At 37.3% G+C, this 13,872-nt stretch overlaps 1 protein-coding gene across 4 annotated transcripts in view; it reads left to right on the top strand.

Annotated features, from left to right (window-relative positions):
• The window catches only part of ATP2B1 (ATPase plasma membrane Ca2+ transporting 1), a 130,219-nt gene that overhangs the window by 54,073 nt on the left and 62,274 nt on the right, over positions 1-13,872 (top strand). For all 4 annotated transcript variants that reach the window (XM_042947339.1, XM_042947341.1, XM_042947338.1 and 1 more), the window contains exon 2: positions 4,539-4,964. In XM_042947339.1, the coding sequence (XP_042803273.1) occupies positions 4,757-4,964 (208 nt within the window). In that variant the 5' untranslated portion in view covers positions 4,539-4,756. The remainder of the gene's footprint in view (positions 1-4,538; positions 4,965-13,872) is intronic.

Raw genomic sequence — 13,872 nt, 5'->3', positions numbered from 1 at the left:
GTTTTCATTGTTGAGTCTAGATAACGTCCATACAACCATTTCATGATCTCTGTAAGTTAAGTGTTCTTGTGAAAGAAGGAATTGAAATTGCAATTAGTGATTAATTACGAGCTCCACTCATTGCTAGGACTTCAAGTCATGTTTTGGTCTTTTGAGGGCCCTGCTTATTCATAGTAAAGCTCATGTGTCATTTGGATTTCATCTTATCCTGCTTTTTGAAGACTGTAACTGTTTTTGCCTAACTCCAGTCTTAAACTACCTCTGTCTTTTTTCATAATCCCTCAAAGACTACCAATAGTAATTTGGCTAGAGAGGTCATCTGGGGATCAGGGATAGGTTATGGAGGCCAGTAGGCCCCCATAGAGTAGCTGTGTGTTTTCTTTAAAACTCCCCCTTGTTAGGGCCTCAGCTTCCACATAACAGGATTTCTTCGTAAATTTTTCAAATGGAAGATCAGAATCTTTTAGACAACACAGAAAAGCAAAACAGATCTACTTTCTGTTGTATCATGATCTCAAATAGTGTGCCCCCTCTTGTCATTTTGTAGTGAATAAACAACAAAACTTTATTGTTCTAAGCACTTTTGTCCGCTAGTTCAGTGAATGGAGGAATGAAAGTGGATAGAAAGGAAAATAGTGGAGAAGGCTATAGTAGATCCCGAAATACACAACATCCTGATGATATAACTTGTAGGTAGTTACAAATTGCCCTCTTTTGGAAAGTGGCTCATTTTGCATTTGGTGCTTTTGCCTGGACTTCTTTAAACAGTAGGGGGACTGGATATAATTGGTAATCATGTATTTAACAAAGCTATGTGGTTTGCAGAGTGATAGAAAATTCAACCTCGGTAGGGAACTTACTGACAAATTACTAAAAAAATCCAGGGATAGAACAGATTTGAGACATGGATTGACCAAGGGGCTCAAGTGATCCAGCACTGACAGGCACATTCCTTTCCTCTCTCCTTTCCTCCCTCTCTGTCTTTCCTTCCCTTCTGGATCCAGTCACAGAGGTTTTTGCCATGTCAGATTTAAGTTCAGTAAGAAGAGACAAGTCTCTGCCCCAGAGTCACAGCAGAAGCCTCCTTGCCCTCTTGGCCTTTGTTGGGTCATATGAGCATTCCTGAACCAGTTATTATGGCCAGGGGAATGTTTGGATGTGGGATGGAACCTCATGAGACTACACTGAGAGTCGGGGAAGGGCAGATCCCTAAACAAAAGTGGGACTATTGCTGAAAAGTGGGGGAAAGGATGCTGAGCTGGCAAATAACAAATACCCACTGTAGTGTCTTGAATTCTGATTTTATTATATAAACTGGTACACTTGGCTGTTTTTTGACCTATGACAATTTCTATTTGAATCTAATAAATGTGAAGACCTAAAGTAGAGGCATTGTAGGGAAGGGAGCATGGCTTTTGAGTCACAAACAGAAATTCAGATCCTAGCTCTGATATGTCCCCTTATTGTTGAGAAATGGAACAGAACCCTTTAACACTCATTTCTCCCGTTTTTGCATTCTGTCAAGAGCAAAGGCAACGACTGACACATAGGAGTAAAAATATTAGTTTTAATATTGACAGAAGCTGAAATGGAGGATTTGTTTTTTGTGTGACAACAGGGAAGCTCTAATGTTGAACCCCAAACTACAGGCACAGTTATTTACCCCACCCCAGCAACTTTGAACAGTAGTTGGTTTTTTTTAACCGGGGGGTCTGTCCCTACCCTACTAACTCAGACTGATGTGTATGAGTTCTGCAGACATCTGGCTTTCAAAAGAAGGCAGAAAGGTGAAGAAACCACATCTGCCTAGTTACTTTTGGAAAATCTGTCAGGCAGCTTGTTTTACCTCAGTGGTAATTGATGGGGTAGGAAGCCACTGTTGAGGAAAATTCCTCTTTGTGGAGGAAACCAGAGGACTGATGACATAGATGCCTCCGACACAGAGACTTCGTTAGGAATTTATCTCTTGAACAAATAATAATTTATTTAGGATTAGCATAATAATTCAGATGCCAGCAAATTTGGGTTGGAAACTCAGGGATATTATCAAAAAACCACCCTCTCTAGATTTTGGGGTTGAGTTATTATAATAATTGATGTGTGAGTAGGAGGGAACCACTTTTCCTAGGAGATGAGTAAAATTGGTAATAATTGGGCAAACAGGGAGGATTTGTGAAGTGGGAGGAAGCAGGCAATGAAAGAATTTGTCTTATAGAATCTATAGCTATCACATCCTTGCACATTTAACCCAAGGCAAGGAAATTTTCCTCAACCAGCTGGTATGAATTTCAAAGTTTTTAACCCATTCTGTCCACTGGTTCTCACAGTGTGCTGCATGGACTGACAGCATCTGTATCACCTAGGAATTGTTAGAAAGGCAAATGTTGAAGGGACACCTGTGTGGCTCAGTCAGTTAAGCATCCGACTCTTGATTTCGGCTCAGGTCATGATCTCACAGTTCCTGAGTTCAAGCTCTGCCTGGGATTCTCTGTCTCTGTCTCTCTGTCTCTCTCTCAAAATAAATACAATAAACTTTAAAAAATATTAAAAAAAAAAAAAAAAGGCAAATGATGGAGCCTACCCTAATCCTACTGAATCTAAACTGTGGAGTTGAGGCCCAGGCATCTGGATGCATATTGAACTATGAGAACCACATACCATTACAAACATTCTCATAACAGCTTAATAAATGAAGATTAATTGTGCTTGCCAGTAATCTTTTCTAGTTCCCAATCACTGAACATCTTATTTATTAAATATTGAAGAGTGGGTACTTGGGGAGGGAGAGAGACTGAATAGATGAAATAAAGCTTAGGTTTGAGTGCCAAACAGGCATAAGCAGTAGAGCTGTATTTTCACCCTGTAAGTTTAGATATAATGGCATGAAAACTGTTTCAAAAACTAACTGTAGCAGTTGGGGCACCTGGGTGGCTTAGTTACGTGTCTGACTCTTGATCTCAGCTCAGGTCTTGATCTCACAGTTGTGAGTTCAAGCCCTGCATTGGGCTTCTCATTGGGCTCTGCACTGGGTATGAAGCCTACTTTCAAAAAAAAAAAAAAAGGTGGCAGCAAAGAGCATGCAGTTGGATAAAAGGAATATTAGAATGAGAGAGAACTTACAGGGTAGTGATTATAATTTGTGGAGGAGGGACTTGATGATGAGAAAGAAAAAGGTTATGTAAAACGGGTTTTTCAAAGGAAGAATTAACTCAGTGACTGATTGAAGCTGAAGTGAATGGAATCAAAGATGACTTAGGATTCCAAGCCCAGGTGATTAGAATAATGGTTGACTGAGGAAGGGAGTTACCTATTTAGGGAATAAGATGAATGCATTGTTGGTCATGTTAAGGTTGAGGTGATTAAAGGACATGGATGGAGATTAAAAGTTGAACACTCATCTTTGGGTAGTTTAGAGTACAAGGAGAACTTGAAATTATTATGAGGAAAATTTAAGTAATGCATCCATTTATTTTTTAAGTTTTTTTAATGTTTATTTTTGAGAGAGAGAGCGTGAGTTCGGGAGGAGCAGAGAGAGAGGAAGACACAGAATCTGAAGCAGGGTCCAGGCTCTGAGCTGTCAGCACACAGCCCGACACAGGGCCCGAACTCACAAACTATGAGATCATGACCTGAGCTAAAGTGAGATACTTAACCAGCTGAGCCACCCAGGTGCCCCCTAATGCATCCATTTATTGCTTAAACACTTACTGAATGTCTGCCATGTGCCTGGCACTGTTCTCGATACCCAGGATGTACTAATGGGCAAACCTGACATACAAGCACGGTAATTTTAGATAATACTAAAGGCCAGCAAAAAAAACCAGAGTAATAATAAAGAGTGACTCATGGGTAGAGCATTTCTTTGGATGGCGGGTCAAGGGAAGAATGGAGATGGTGACATGTGACAAATCATGGTGGAAGATAGTTTTAGGAAGACAAAAGATGGTGGTGTCACAGAGTGGCCAAGGAAAATTGCAGGAAAGCACAGTGGGGTGTTTGTTGTGCTTTGTGCCCTTTCAAGGTCTATTTTGTATGAAAGGTTTGGAGAGAATGGTCCGTGTATTAGAAGGAACATGGGTTGGAGACATCACAGCTCATCTGTTTTAGGCATTTGTTAGGTGTGCAGAAACTCCTCAAATTCTCTGAGGCTTACTCTTCTCAGTAGAATAAGGAGTTAATAACACCTCGTGGGATTACATTGTGATGATTAAATGGAATGAACTTAAAGAAATAGTGCTTGGAATGTAAGTGCTTAATGATAACTATTAATAACCATAATACTGAATGGAAACATAAAATTCAGTCATGTGAAATGCAGTTTCATTTAATAATGATGGGATCTAATATCTTGAAATACAATTTTATTTAGTGGTTATACTTTGATTTTTGTCATGCAAAAACTTGACACGCATGAGACCACAGTTAAAAATATTTTTATGATGTTTTTCATTAGTTACCTGATGACATTTAGAAAATATGCTTATATGCATAATGCTGTAAAAGATAGATTTTATTAACTTTTAAATATTTTCTTACAGATATGTACATCTCATGATTGATATGAAGAAACTAGTCATGGGCCAAAGGTCAAGATACTTCTCTGGGAAATGCTGCTGATGCTGCTCTAGAAAGTCCTACAATGAGTGTTTGGTTTAAGAAAGATTTTCATATTTAAAAAATTTTCAACTTGGAAATACATCAAGTGAAAATTAGAGTCTTTTGGGAAACATTTTCCTCCTAATAAATAATACTTGTAATGGGCGACATGGCAAACAACTCAGTTGCATATAGTGGAGTAAAAAACTCTTTGAAGGAAGCTAATCATGATGGAGACTTTGGAATTACGCTCGCGGAGCTGCGGGCTCTCATGGAGCTCAGGTCTACAGATGCATTACGAAAAATACAGGAAAGCTATGGAGATGTCTATGGAATTTGCAGCAGGTTGAAAACATCTCCCAATGAAGGTGAGTTGTGTTATGTTTGTTTTTAGTTCTTTGTATGAAGAGTACTATAAATTTGTAAACATGTTTATATTGTCTTGGTTATTGTGTGATTATATCATAATTTTAGTGACATTAAGATGAGTCAGTTATCAGATTGTGCAATTAACAGAACTTTAGATCAAGAAATGTTGCAAATTAATTTATATATATATATATTTTTAACGTTTATTCATTTTTGAGAGAGACAGAACACGAGTGGGGGAGGGGCAGAGAGAGAGGGGGAGACACAGTTTCCGAGTTAGGCTCCAGGGTCTGAGCTGTCAGCACAGAGCCCAATGTGGGGCTCGAACTCACGAACTGTGAGATCATGACCTGAGCTGAAGTCTGACTGCTTAACCAACTAAGCCACCTAGGCGCACCTAATTTATATATTTTAGGTTGGTGGGAGGAAATACTTGTACTAGTGTGCATGTTATTGCTGCTTGTTTACAATAACAAGTTTGCCTTTCTGCTGGAATTATAGAGGATGGAATCCCCCCACCCCCACCCACCCACCCAGGGGATTCAGTGAAAATAAATCCTCACTTATCTTTCATTTTATAAGGTGGCTTAAAATAGTTGTCACTGCCAGTAGCTGACCAATTTGTTTTTACCCTAAACGTTAGTAATTAGTTCAGAAGATCCTAAAGATTAGATGCCAGTTTTTTACGTAGCAGACATTTTCTTTAATGAAAACTAATTTTCAGTCTTAGAATTATGTTCAGTTTGCCTGTTTCAAGGAAGTCTTTGCTTTCATAATTCTCAATTTGTAGTAAGTTTCTTCTTGAGAATCAAGAAAGGAAAAGTTATGACTTTATTGCATTATGGTCTTTGAAACGGTTTGAGATAGATGACCTTTTATACATTCATCATGTTGAAGAGAAAATTAAGGTTTAGAAAGTTTCAGAAAGGCATTTCCTGTTTACAAACGAAGGAGAGAGATATGCTGAATGTTGATGATTGTACTTTATTTTAGTAAGGATGGGCAGTTATTAATGTAAAAGTTAAAGTAGACTAGTACACATTCCAAAGCCAGTTCCAGGGAAATTATGCAAAAATGTTTTTCTTTCTTTAAGTTCGTTTGTTTATTTATTTATTTTTTTTTTTTTAATTTTTTTTTTAACATTTATTTATTTTTGAGACAGAGAGAGACAGAGCATGAACGGGGGAGGGTCAGAGAGAGAGGGAGACACAGAATCGGAAGCAGGCTCCAGGCTCTGGGCCGGCCCAGAGCCCGACGCGGGGCTCGAACTCACGGACCACAAGATTGTGACCTGAGCTGAAGTCGGACACTCAACCGACTGAGCCACCCAGGCGCCCCATTTATTTATTTTTAAGTAATCTCTACACCCAACATGGGGCTTGAACTCAGAACCCTGAGATCAGGAGTCTCATGCTCTTGCAACTGAGCCAGCCAGGTGCCCCCAGAAATGTTTTTCTTGAATATTTTTTTTTTGAAACATCTTATGTCATGCCATACTGTCACAAAATTAAAAGTAATAGCAAAAAGTTACTTCCAAAATTGTTTTAAAATTTTTTTTAATTTTAAATTTCATTAAAAATTTCTTTAACCCTATATATCTATAAAATACATATATATACACATTTGAATTTCTGTTTAAATTCCTAATTGTTTTAAAGAAGTGGTAGGTAATTAATTTTTCTGAAGTAGCATGATCTTGACGAATCCAGTATCAGCATTCACACATCATTCACACATGTCTGGAAAGGGCTTCCTTGATCACTTGGAGTATGTTCTTTTTTCTGTAAGACCTGTTAAGTCTTCGTATCTTCTGGATCTTTTCCTTAAGTCAGAACTACTTAGAAACATGAGCTTCTTAGTTATACCTTAATATGCTGTACCATTTTAAAGTAGCTGGGATCCCTGTTGTTGATGTAAATTCTAGGATTCAGGAACAAACCCATGGACTGTAACAGATAGTAATTTAACAAAATTTGTAGCTTGTTCATTATTCAAACCCATTTTGAAATATTAGCTAACTTTATATCCTGTTTAGAGAATTGTATATTGATGTGCTGTTCTCAGTATATTCATTAATTCAACTATATGTACTTTATCCATTTAACCTAAAACCTAATTGTTGGATGGTTCATAATCACCAAATTAATAGGAAACATTATAAAAAATCCTCAGTATAATTACATAGTTTGTTCATAAAAGGTGATAATGAACTTCAGTTTCATTACCTAACTACACATCCTTCAACCAGGTTGTCTTTGTATTCCTCTGCTATTAGTTAATCAAAATTCTTGTCTTCTAATAACTTAACACCCCAGCATGGTCTGTTCTCATTTTTAATAGACGTGATTCTCATTAGTTTGTATTGCACTTTCTTTTGTTTATTTTTGTATTCTTTTTTGTTATTTTAGGCTGTACTCCTTACATTGATTTTAGTTTAATTAGTGAAGTTTATTAAGTTAACTGAAAAATTTTGCATTTAGTACAATAGTTTTGAAATTTGGGGAGGAGATGGTTATGTATCTTTCTTACAATATGATGGGAGCTGTGGGTAATTACTAGAAATAATTCACTTGAACACTCAAAATTTGATGTTCGTTGTTGCTGCTTTGTGCTATGAAATATATGAAATCTATTTCCCTCTTTTATTCTTAGAAAATTCTTGCTCATCTTCTTCCTAGTATTGTGAATTTTTGTTAAAATTTGTACAAACTTTTGTCTTTACTGGTTGTATATAAACAGTTTGTCATTTTGAAAGATTCTTTTAAAGAATATGAACAAACCATTTTAAGCATTATATTTGTGTTTACAGTTGTAAGATTAAATAAAAACAGCACCAGCCTTCATAAGAATATTGTTTCCAGAGGAACAGTTTTAGTTTAATTTAGAAATAATTTATTAAGAAAGCTAATGAACATTTTGTCACTGATCAACTAGGCAAACGATAGTAAATAAATCATCATCAGGGGTGATCAGCCAGGGGTTTGCCCAAGAAAATGATCCAGACAATAAGTACTCTTTTGTTAATATAAGCTGCTTATCATGAGGGAAAGTGAGATTAAAATAATTTTTTAAAGAACATGAAGTTTGGTTAGGAAAACTGAAGTTTGTTTCTTTAATTCTTTCATTCATTAATTCATTCATTGATACATATAGTCTTTCATCAGATCTAGGTTGTTAATTGCCATATGGTGTTTATTCCCTCTAAAGAAAGAATTAGTGTTGGCAGTTTTAATCGTAAGATAATTATAAGTGTGTAATTAAGTTACATCCCAATCTCATCAGTGTTAACACAGTGTAAGAATATGTGCACCTTAGAATTGCTGGGATATTCTGCCTGCTCTGTGGTAGGTACTTTTCTTGGCTGGGTAGATATATTCGTCAATAAAACAATCCCTGACTTATTTTTACAAGGGGGAGACAAATTTACAAGACAGCTAGATGAAATGCATAGTGTATTATTGATGTCTGCTTAAGAGAAAAGTGAGTGGAAAAGGAAAATCAGAAATATTGGGGATGTGGCTATTAGATTGCTATAAAATCTGGAGGAGGAACAGCTTAAGACATTTCTTAAGAGCAGTTACAACAAAAATAATACATAGGTAATGCTTTTTTGTTCCCGGTAGGTTGTTGTTAGCACTTACAAATATTAATTCACTTTATCCTCACAACAGCCTTACCTTTTTTTTACAGCCAAAGAATCCACAACACAAAAAGGTTAATCGGCTTACTCAAAGTCTCACAGCTCTTAAGGTGCCAGAGCAGGGATTCAAACCTTGACATTCTAGCTACATGCTTTTAACCACTATATTATATCGCCTGTTATGAAAGTTCAGCTCATACAACTTGCAAAAGAGTTGACAATATTAAGAAAGAGGTACCTGTGTTCTGTCTTCTCAAATAGTATTTTTTGTTGGCAGGAGTTTTATAGTGAAAACAATTTTGAGTTTAATAAAGGTTCTGTTGCTCAGTCAGTCGTTTTAAAATATGCCCTGTTCAGGAAGTTGTATCTGTGTGCTTCCTCATTTGGCCTGCTAATTTACTGCTCGTCTTCCAGCAGAGTACTCCTTTAACTGGATTTGAGACATTCCTAATGTGTACTGATCAATAGGAAGTGTTTTGAGCCAGATGTGATTTTCATATTAAAAATGTAGCCATCTCTACTCTTAAAAGAATTGGAAGTATAAATTTCAAGGTTAACTGAAATAAAGACTTGTCACCTCATATTTCTGCTTTGTCTATTAGAGAAAGCACCTCTCTTAAGAGTCGTCAGAATCTAAGAATATACTTTTATGACAGAATTACCTTCTTACAACATCCTAACTACATGCAATTATCCCTGTAGTTTTTTTCATTATCTTTATTGTTTTCCTGTATTGATTTTCTTATTCCTGTTGTAAATCCTATTTATTGATCCTTTTACTTTTAACCTAGCTTTCGGTATCTTTTCCATTTTAATGTGTTCCTGTGTTATCTATGTTATATTTTATATTGGATGGTAGAGGAGACTGTCTAATAAAGAGATTTCTGGAACGCAGGTCTCTAGCCCTGGTAGCATGTTTATCATTCAGTAGTACCATGTTAAATAAAGGGTAACAATGAATGTATACAGATTAAAGACAGGTACTGAGTGGTATTTTGTAGGAGACATGGATGGCTCCATAGCGTTGTAAAGAGGCAAGAAAGTAAATGAGACACTAAGTTTCTGAAGTAGTTGCTAAAATTAGGTATAAGAGAGAAAAAAAGCAAAGGGAATAAGAAAAGGAAACAGTGGTAGAAAGAAACAAAAGAGGTGTGTGGTAGAAAGCAAGGTAAAGTCAACAGTAATTGTCTCTGGCTGACTAATGTTTCCATAATGCTGGCAGTTTATGTTCACACTCCTAGAGGTAAGACTGTTAGAAATCGTGTGCTTTTGACCAGGTCTTCATGATGTAATACAAGAAAACTAACATTCACACATGGAAATATATTTTAACTCTAAAAAAAAAATCATCCGGTTGCCCAGCATGAATCATTGTTGACTTATAGGCTACTGCAAGAATCCTCTGATGCTCTGATGGATGTGCTTGGTTATACAGGTTGGCACAGCTCTTTCAGGCACTCAGGAAGGATTCCCATCGCCATGGTATGCCAGCCACGCATATTTTAATACTTGTACAGAGTTACCAACAAGGGTTTGATATTGATAATCCTGCATGACCTTGTCCTGGAAATTTATTGCTGCTGTAATAGAGAATTATGCATTTAATTGAATACCTGCTCAGCTCACTAGTTTTCATTGCTTATGAATTTTTTGAAGGTAATTGTAACACTACTTCTCTAACTTTGTTGCATATATATTATTTCTTAAAGTTGTACTTGATAGAGCCTGAAGTAGTATAATATTAGAGTTGTTTTAAGTTCACTTTTCTGAGTGCGATAGACTTCCTTTTTATTTTATTTTTTTATTTTTTTAGTAATCTCTACACCCAACATGGGACTCAAACTCACTACCCCAACATCAAGAGTTGCATGTTGTTCTTTTTTTTTTTTAAGGTTTATTTATTTGAGAAAATGAGCAGGGGAGGGACAGAGAAAGAGGGAGAGAGAATCCCAAGCAGGCTGTACGCTGTCATTGCAGAGCCCCACACGGGGCTTGATCTCATGACTATGAGTTCATGACCTGAGCTAACATCAAGAGTCAGATGCTTATTAACCTACTGAGCCACCCAGGCACCCCAAGAGTTGCATGCTCTTCTAACTGAGCTAACCAAGCACCTTTATATTTCCTTTTCAAACCATTCTGTTCTGGTTTTCTTAATATTAGATTCTTAGGGTTTTCTTTCTTCCTATTTGGCCGGTCATGTATCAGCCTTCTGTGTTTTCCTTTAGATGTTGGTGGGCCTCAGGTTTCCATTTATCTGTGCACACTCCTCTTTGTATACTCTCCTTGGATGATGCCATGCACATCTAAGACTTCACATGTCATCTGGATTCTGGTGTTTCTTGTAGCTCCAGTCCACATTTTTACCCCAAGCCTTCAGCCTAGAAGCCTGATTCGTTTTAGGCATCTTATTTTCTCAACCTTTCCAGGCTTTACTTTCTGAAAGCATACTCTCTTTTTCCCTTTTCTAATGAAATCATTATATACATCTTTTTTTTTTCCTCCTAAAATGTTTGTTTATTTTTGAGAGAGAGAGGAGAAGAGAGAGAATCCAAAGCAAGCAGAGCATGACACAGAGCTCAAACCCGTGAACTTTGAGATCATGACCTGAGCCAAAATCGAGAGTCGGACGCTTAACCAACTGAACCACCCAGGCATTCCAATTACATATGTCTTTTAAGTGGCCTGGACTTTGACAGGAAACTTTCACCCACTCACACTCAGTTGCTAAGACCTAGGAAAAAAAAAAAAAAAAAAAAAAAACATAATTCTGAGATTGTTAACCTTAAATAAAACAAGTGGTAATTTAATTAAACAAAGATGAGTTTATTCAGGAATAGCAGGGGAATTGTAATTCCGGACAAGCAAATTATGGCAAACTGTAGATAAGTCTGAGGAAGACAGTACGAGGCTCTGGGAGGAAATTAAAGAGGGTTGTTCTGAACATAATTGTATTAGAGAAGAAGAGTTTAAGATTGTGGTGGTTTCTCACTGGCTGTAAGTGGTGAGCAGTTTGCTATTACTGAGGCATGTGGAAACCTTCCTCCTTCCTGCTGCTCATGTAAGCTGAGATGAGCACTGTGTGCATGGGAACTCTCCCTTCATGGCTTCCCAACTGCATTTTAAATCAGATTTCCTTGATTTGTTTTCACTTTTCCCCCTTTTGATTAAGATGTTTCTCAGAAAGCATCACTGATCAAGCATCAGATCATTCATTTTGATTGAAATATTTTTCTCTATTTGTCAATTGGTGCTTGGAAGGACCTTTCCCAGGAGTCATGTCTCACATGGGGGTTTTGGTGGGGGGAGGAGGAATGGGTAGAAAGTGGAAACCATGGATGCCACTTTTGAGTAACAGGGCAAATAGCAGGAGGAGCTGTCAGGCATTTCCCATGCATAAGTTTATATCTTATTAAGCTTAGAAACGTTGGAGATCATCTCAAGGCATTGGGCTAACATTCTGTTTGCTATATTATTTTCATGGCCTTCAGAAACAGCAGGAAAGACTAAACTCAAAAAAGGGTTTGCAGGTACCACGCCTGTATTTCTCTTTGTCCCCAGAGCTGTTGGAAATCTCCTTTGGTCCTACTGCCGCCACCAAATCTCCTAGTGCTGACTAGGAAATTCCAGGTTGGCTGGTCAACTTCCTTTTTAAGCCAAGTGGGTTGCTCAATGATCTTATGTAACTGAGTTTTAACTTCCCCAGAAGTGTTAATCCAGGTGCAGCAGGTGGTGTTGGCCACAGTGCAGACACCTCCTTGCTCAGCTAAAAGCTAGTCAAGGACTGACCTATTATCAACTTTGGTCAAAGAGTCTAAGGCTCTTTTTTGGGCCGGTGTTGTCTTGGCACTGATTCTGCAGTATCTCTAAGAGTTAAGGAGAGATTTCTTGCTATATTCCTGTTCACATTTACTCCTAACCAGGGAAGTATGGCCCTGCTAACAGAAGTGAACCCTGAATCATAAAACCTCCTGGTAGGTCCTTTCTGATTTGACAGTGCAGGGGATTCAACTAAGGAAGGTGCTTGAGTTGGTTTGTGAAAAGTTAGGGGTAGCTTAAGAGACCTTGCTTTGCTATATGCTAGCTGTATAGGCCCAAGGTGAATGAATGATAACCACCCCAGATAAACATAAATCCTGTTGGGGTATGAATCACTCTCACTAAGGTGGCACTGTTAATAGATAGATAAGAGTTTTAAATGACAAATCCCACAGTCTGAAAGGCAAAAGTTACCCCTCCTTAACAAAGGCCTGGGAGAAGCAGATGAAGATGTTATCTTTCCAGGCCAGTGCCAGAGTTGAAAAAATAAAGGGAAAGACAAAAGTTTCATGTTTGAGATGAAGTCTTGATTAAGCATCAGGGTGAGTAAGTAGTCATCCTCTATGTCAGCTACTTCTTTTTCTAGTCAGTTTGATTCAGAGGTCTCTATCTGTGTAGGGCCAAATGTCAGGTGGAGCCTTTTTCATCTGTGAGATACATATTCAAGGTTTAAGTCCCTGAAGTCTGGCTGCCATCTGGGTGGTGAGGAGGACCTGGTATAGTCCTTTCCAACTAGATTCTTGGGGCAGTCTTTGTTCAAACTGATTCCAAATCAAAAGGGTGGGAGAAAATTGGAAATGTTACTTTGGAGAGTTGTAGCCAGATTTTTGAGGAAGCTAGAATTCAGGATCCAGTTCAATTTACAAGTATATAACAGAAACTCAAGGACAGTTAATAGGATTAGAATCTGATCTAGACAAAGAGGTAAACATAATTTGTTCTCTCTTCAAGTACCCTCATTTTTTATAGTAAAAATAATTTCTTTGCATGAAACATTGCTTGATTATTTGCATTAGTGCAGCAAGAAAAGTGATTAACCATCTAAGCTCTTTTTAAGACTGCTTTCCTGGAATTTTGTAAGCAAGGTACCAAGTTGATTTTTCCTTCAAAGGGCTTTATTTATTGGCTCTGTAAAGTCAAACTGTGTTCTTTAAAACTCTCTGGTTCTATCTGAATCTATGCACATTTCTCAAATACGATATTCCAGTCAAAGCTTTGGTAATACAACCAGTGTTTCTCTGTCCTGATATAAAGAGAAAAGATTCTTACTGAATTTATGCAAATTATTATCATAAAAATAAGAATACTCACAAAGAGTTTGCAAATTCTGGAGGGATCACATAGAAAAAGTAAATGTTTTGTCTTTATTCACAAAGGTGTATCTTACCAAATTATTGATAGCTTAAGAGAGAAAAGCGTTTCCTAAAATCTGGGAAAGCAAAATATTA

This window comes from Panthera leo, chromosome B4 (assembly GCF_018350215.1).
Source record: "Panthera leo isolate Ple1 chromosome B4, P.leo_Ple1_pat1.1, whole genome shotgun sequence".
In the NCBI taxonomy this organism is placed as follows: Eukaryota; Metazoa; Chordata; class Mammalia; order Carnivora; family Felidae; genus Panthera; species Panthera leo.
This window is presented reverse-complemented; position numbering and strand designations above follow the sequence as displayed.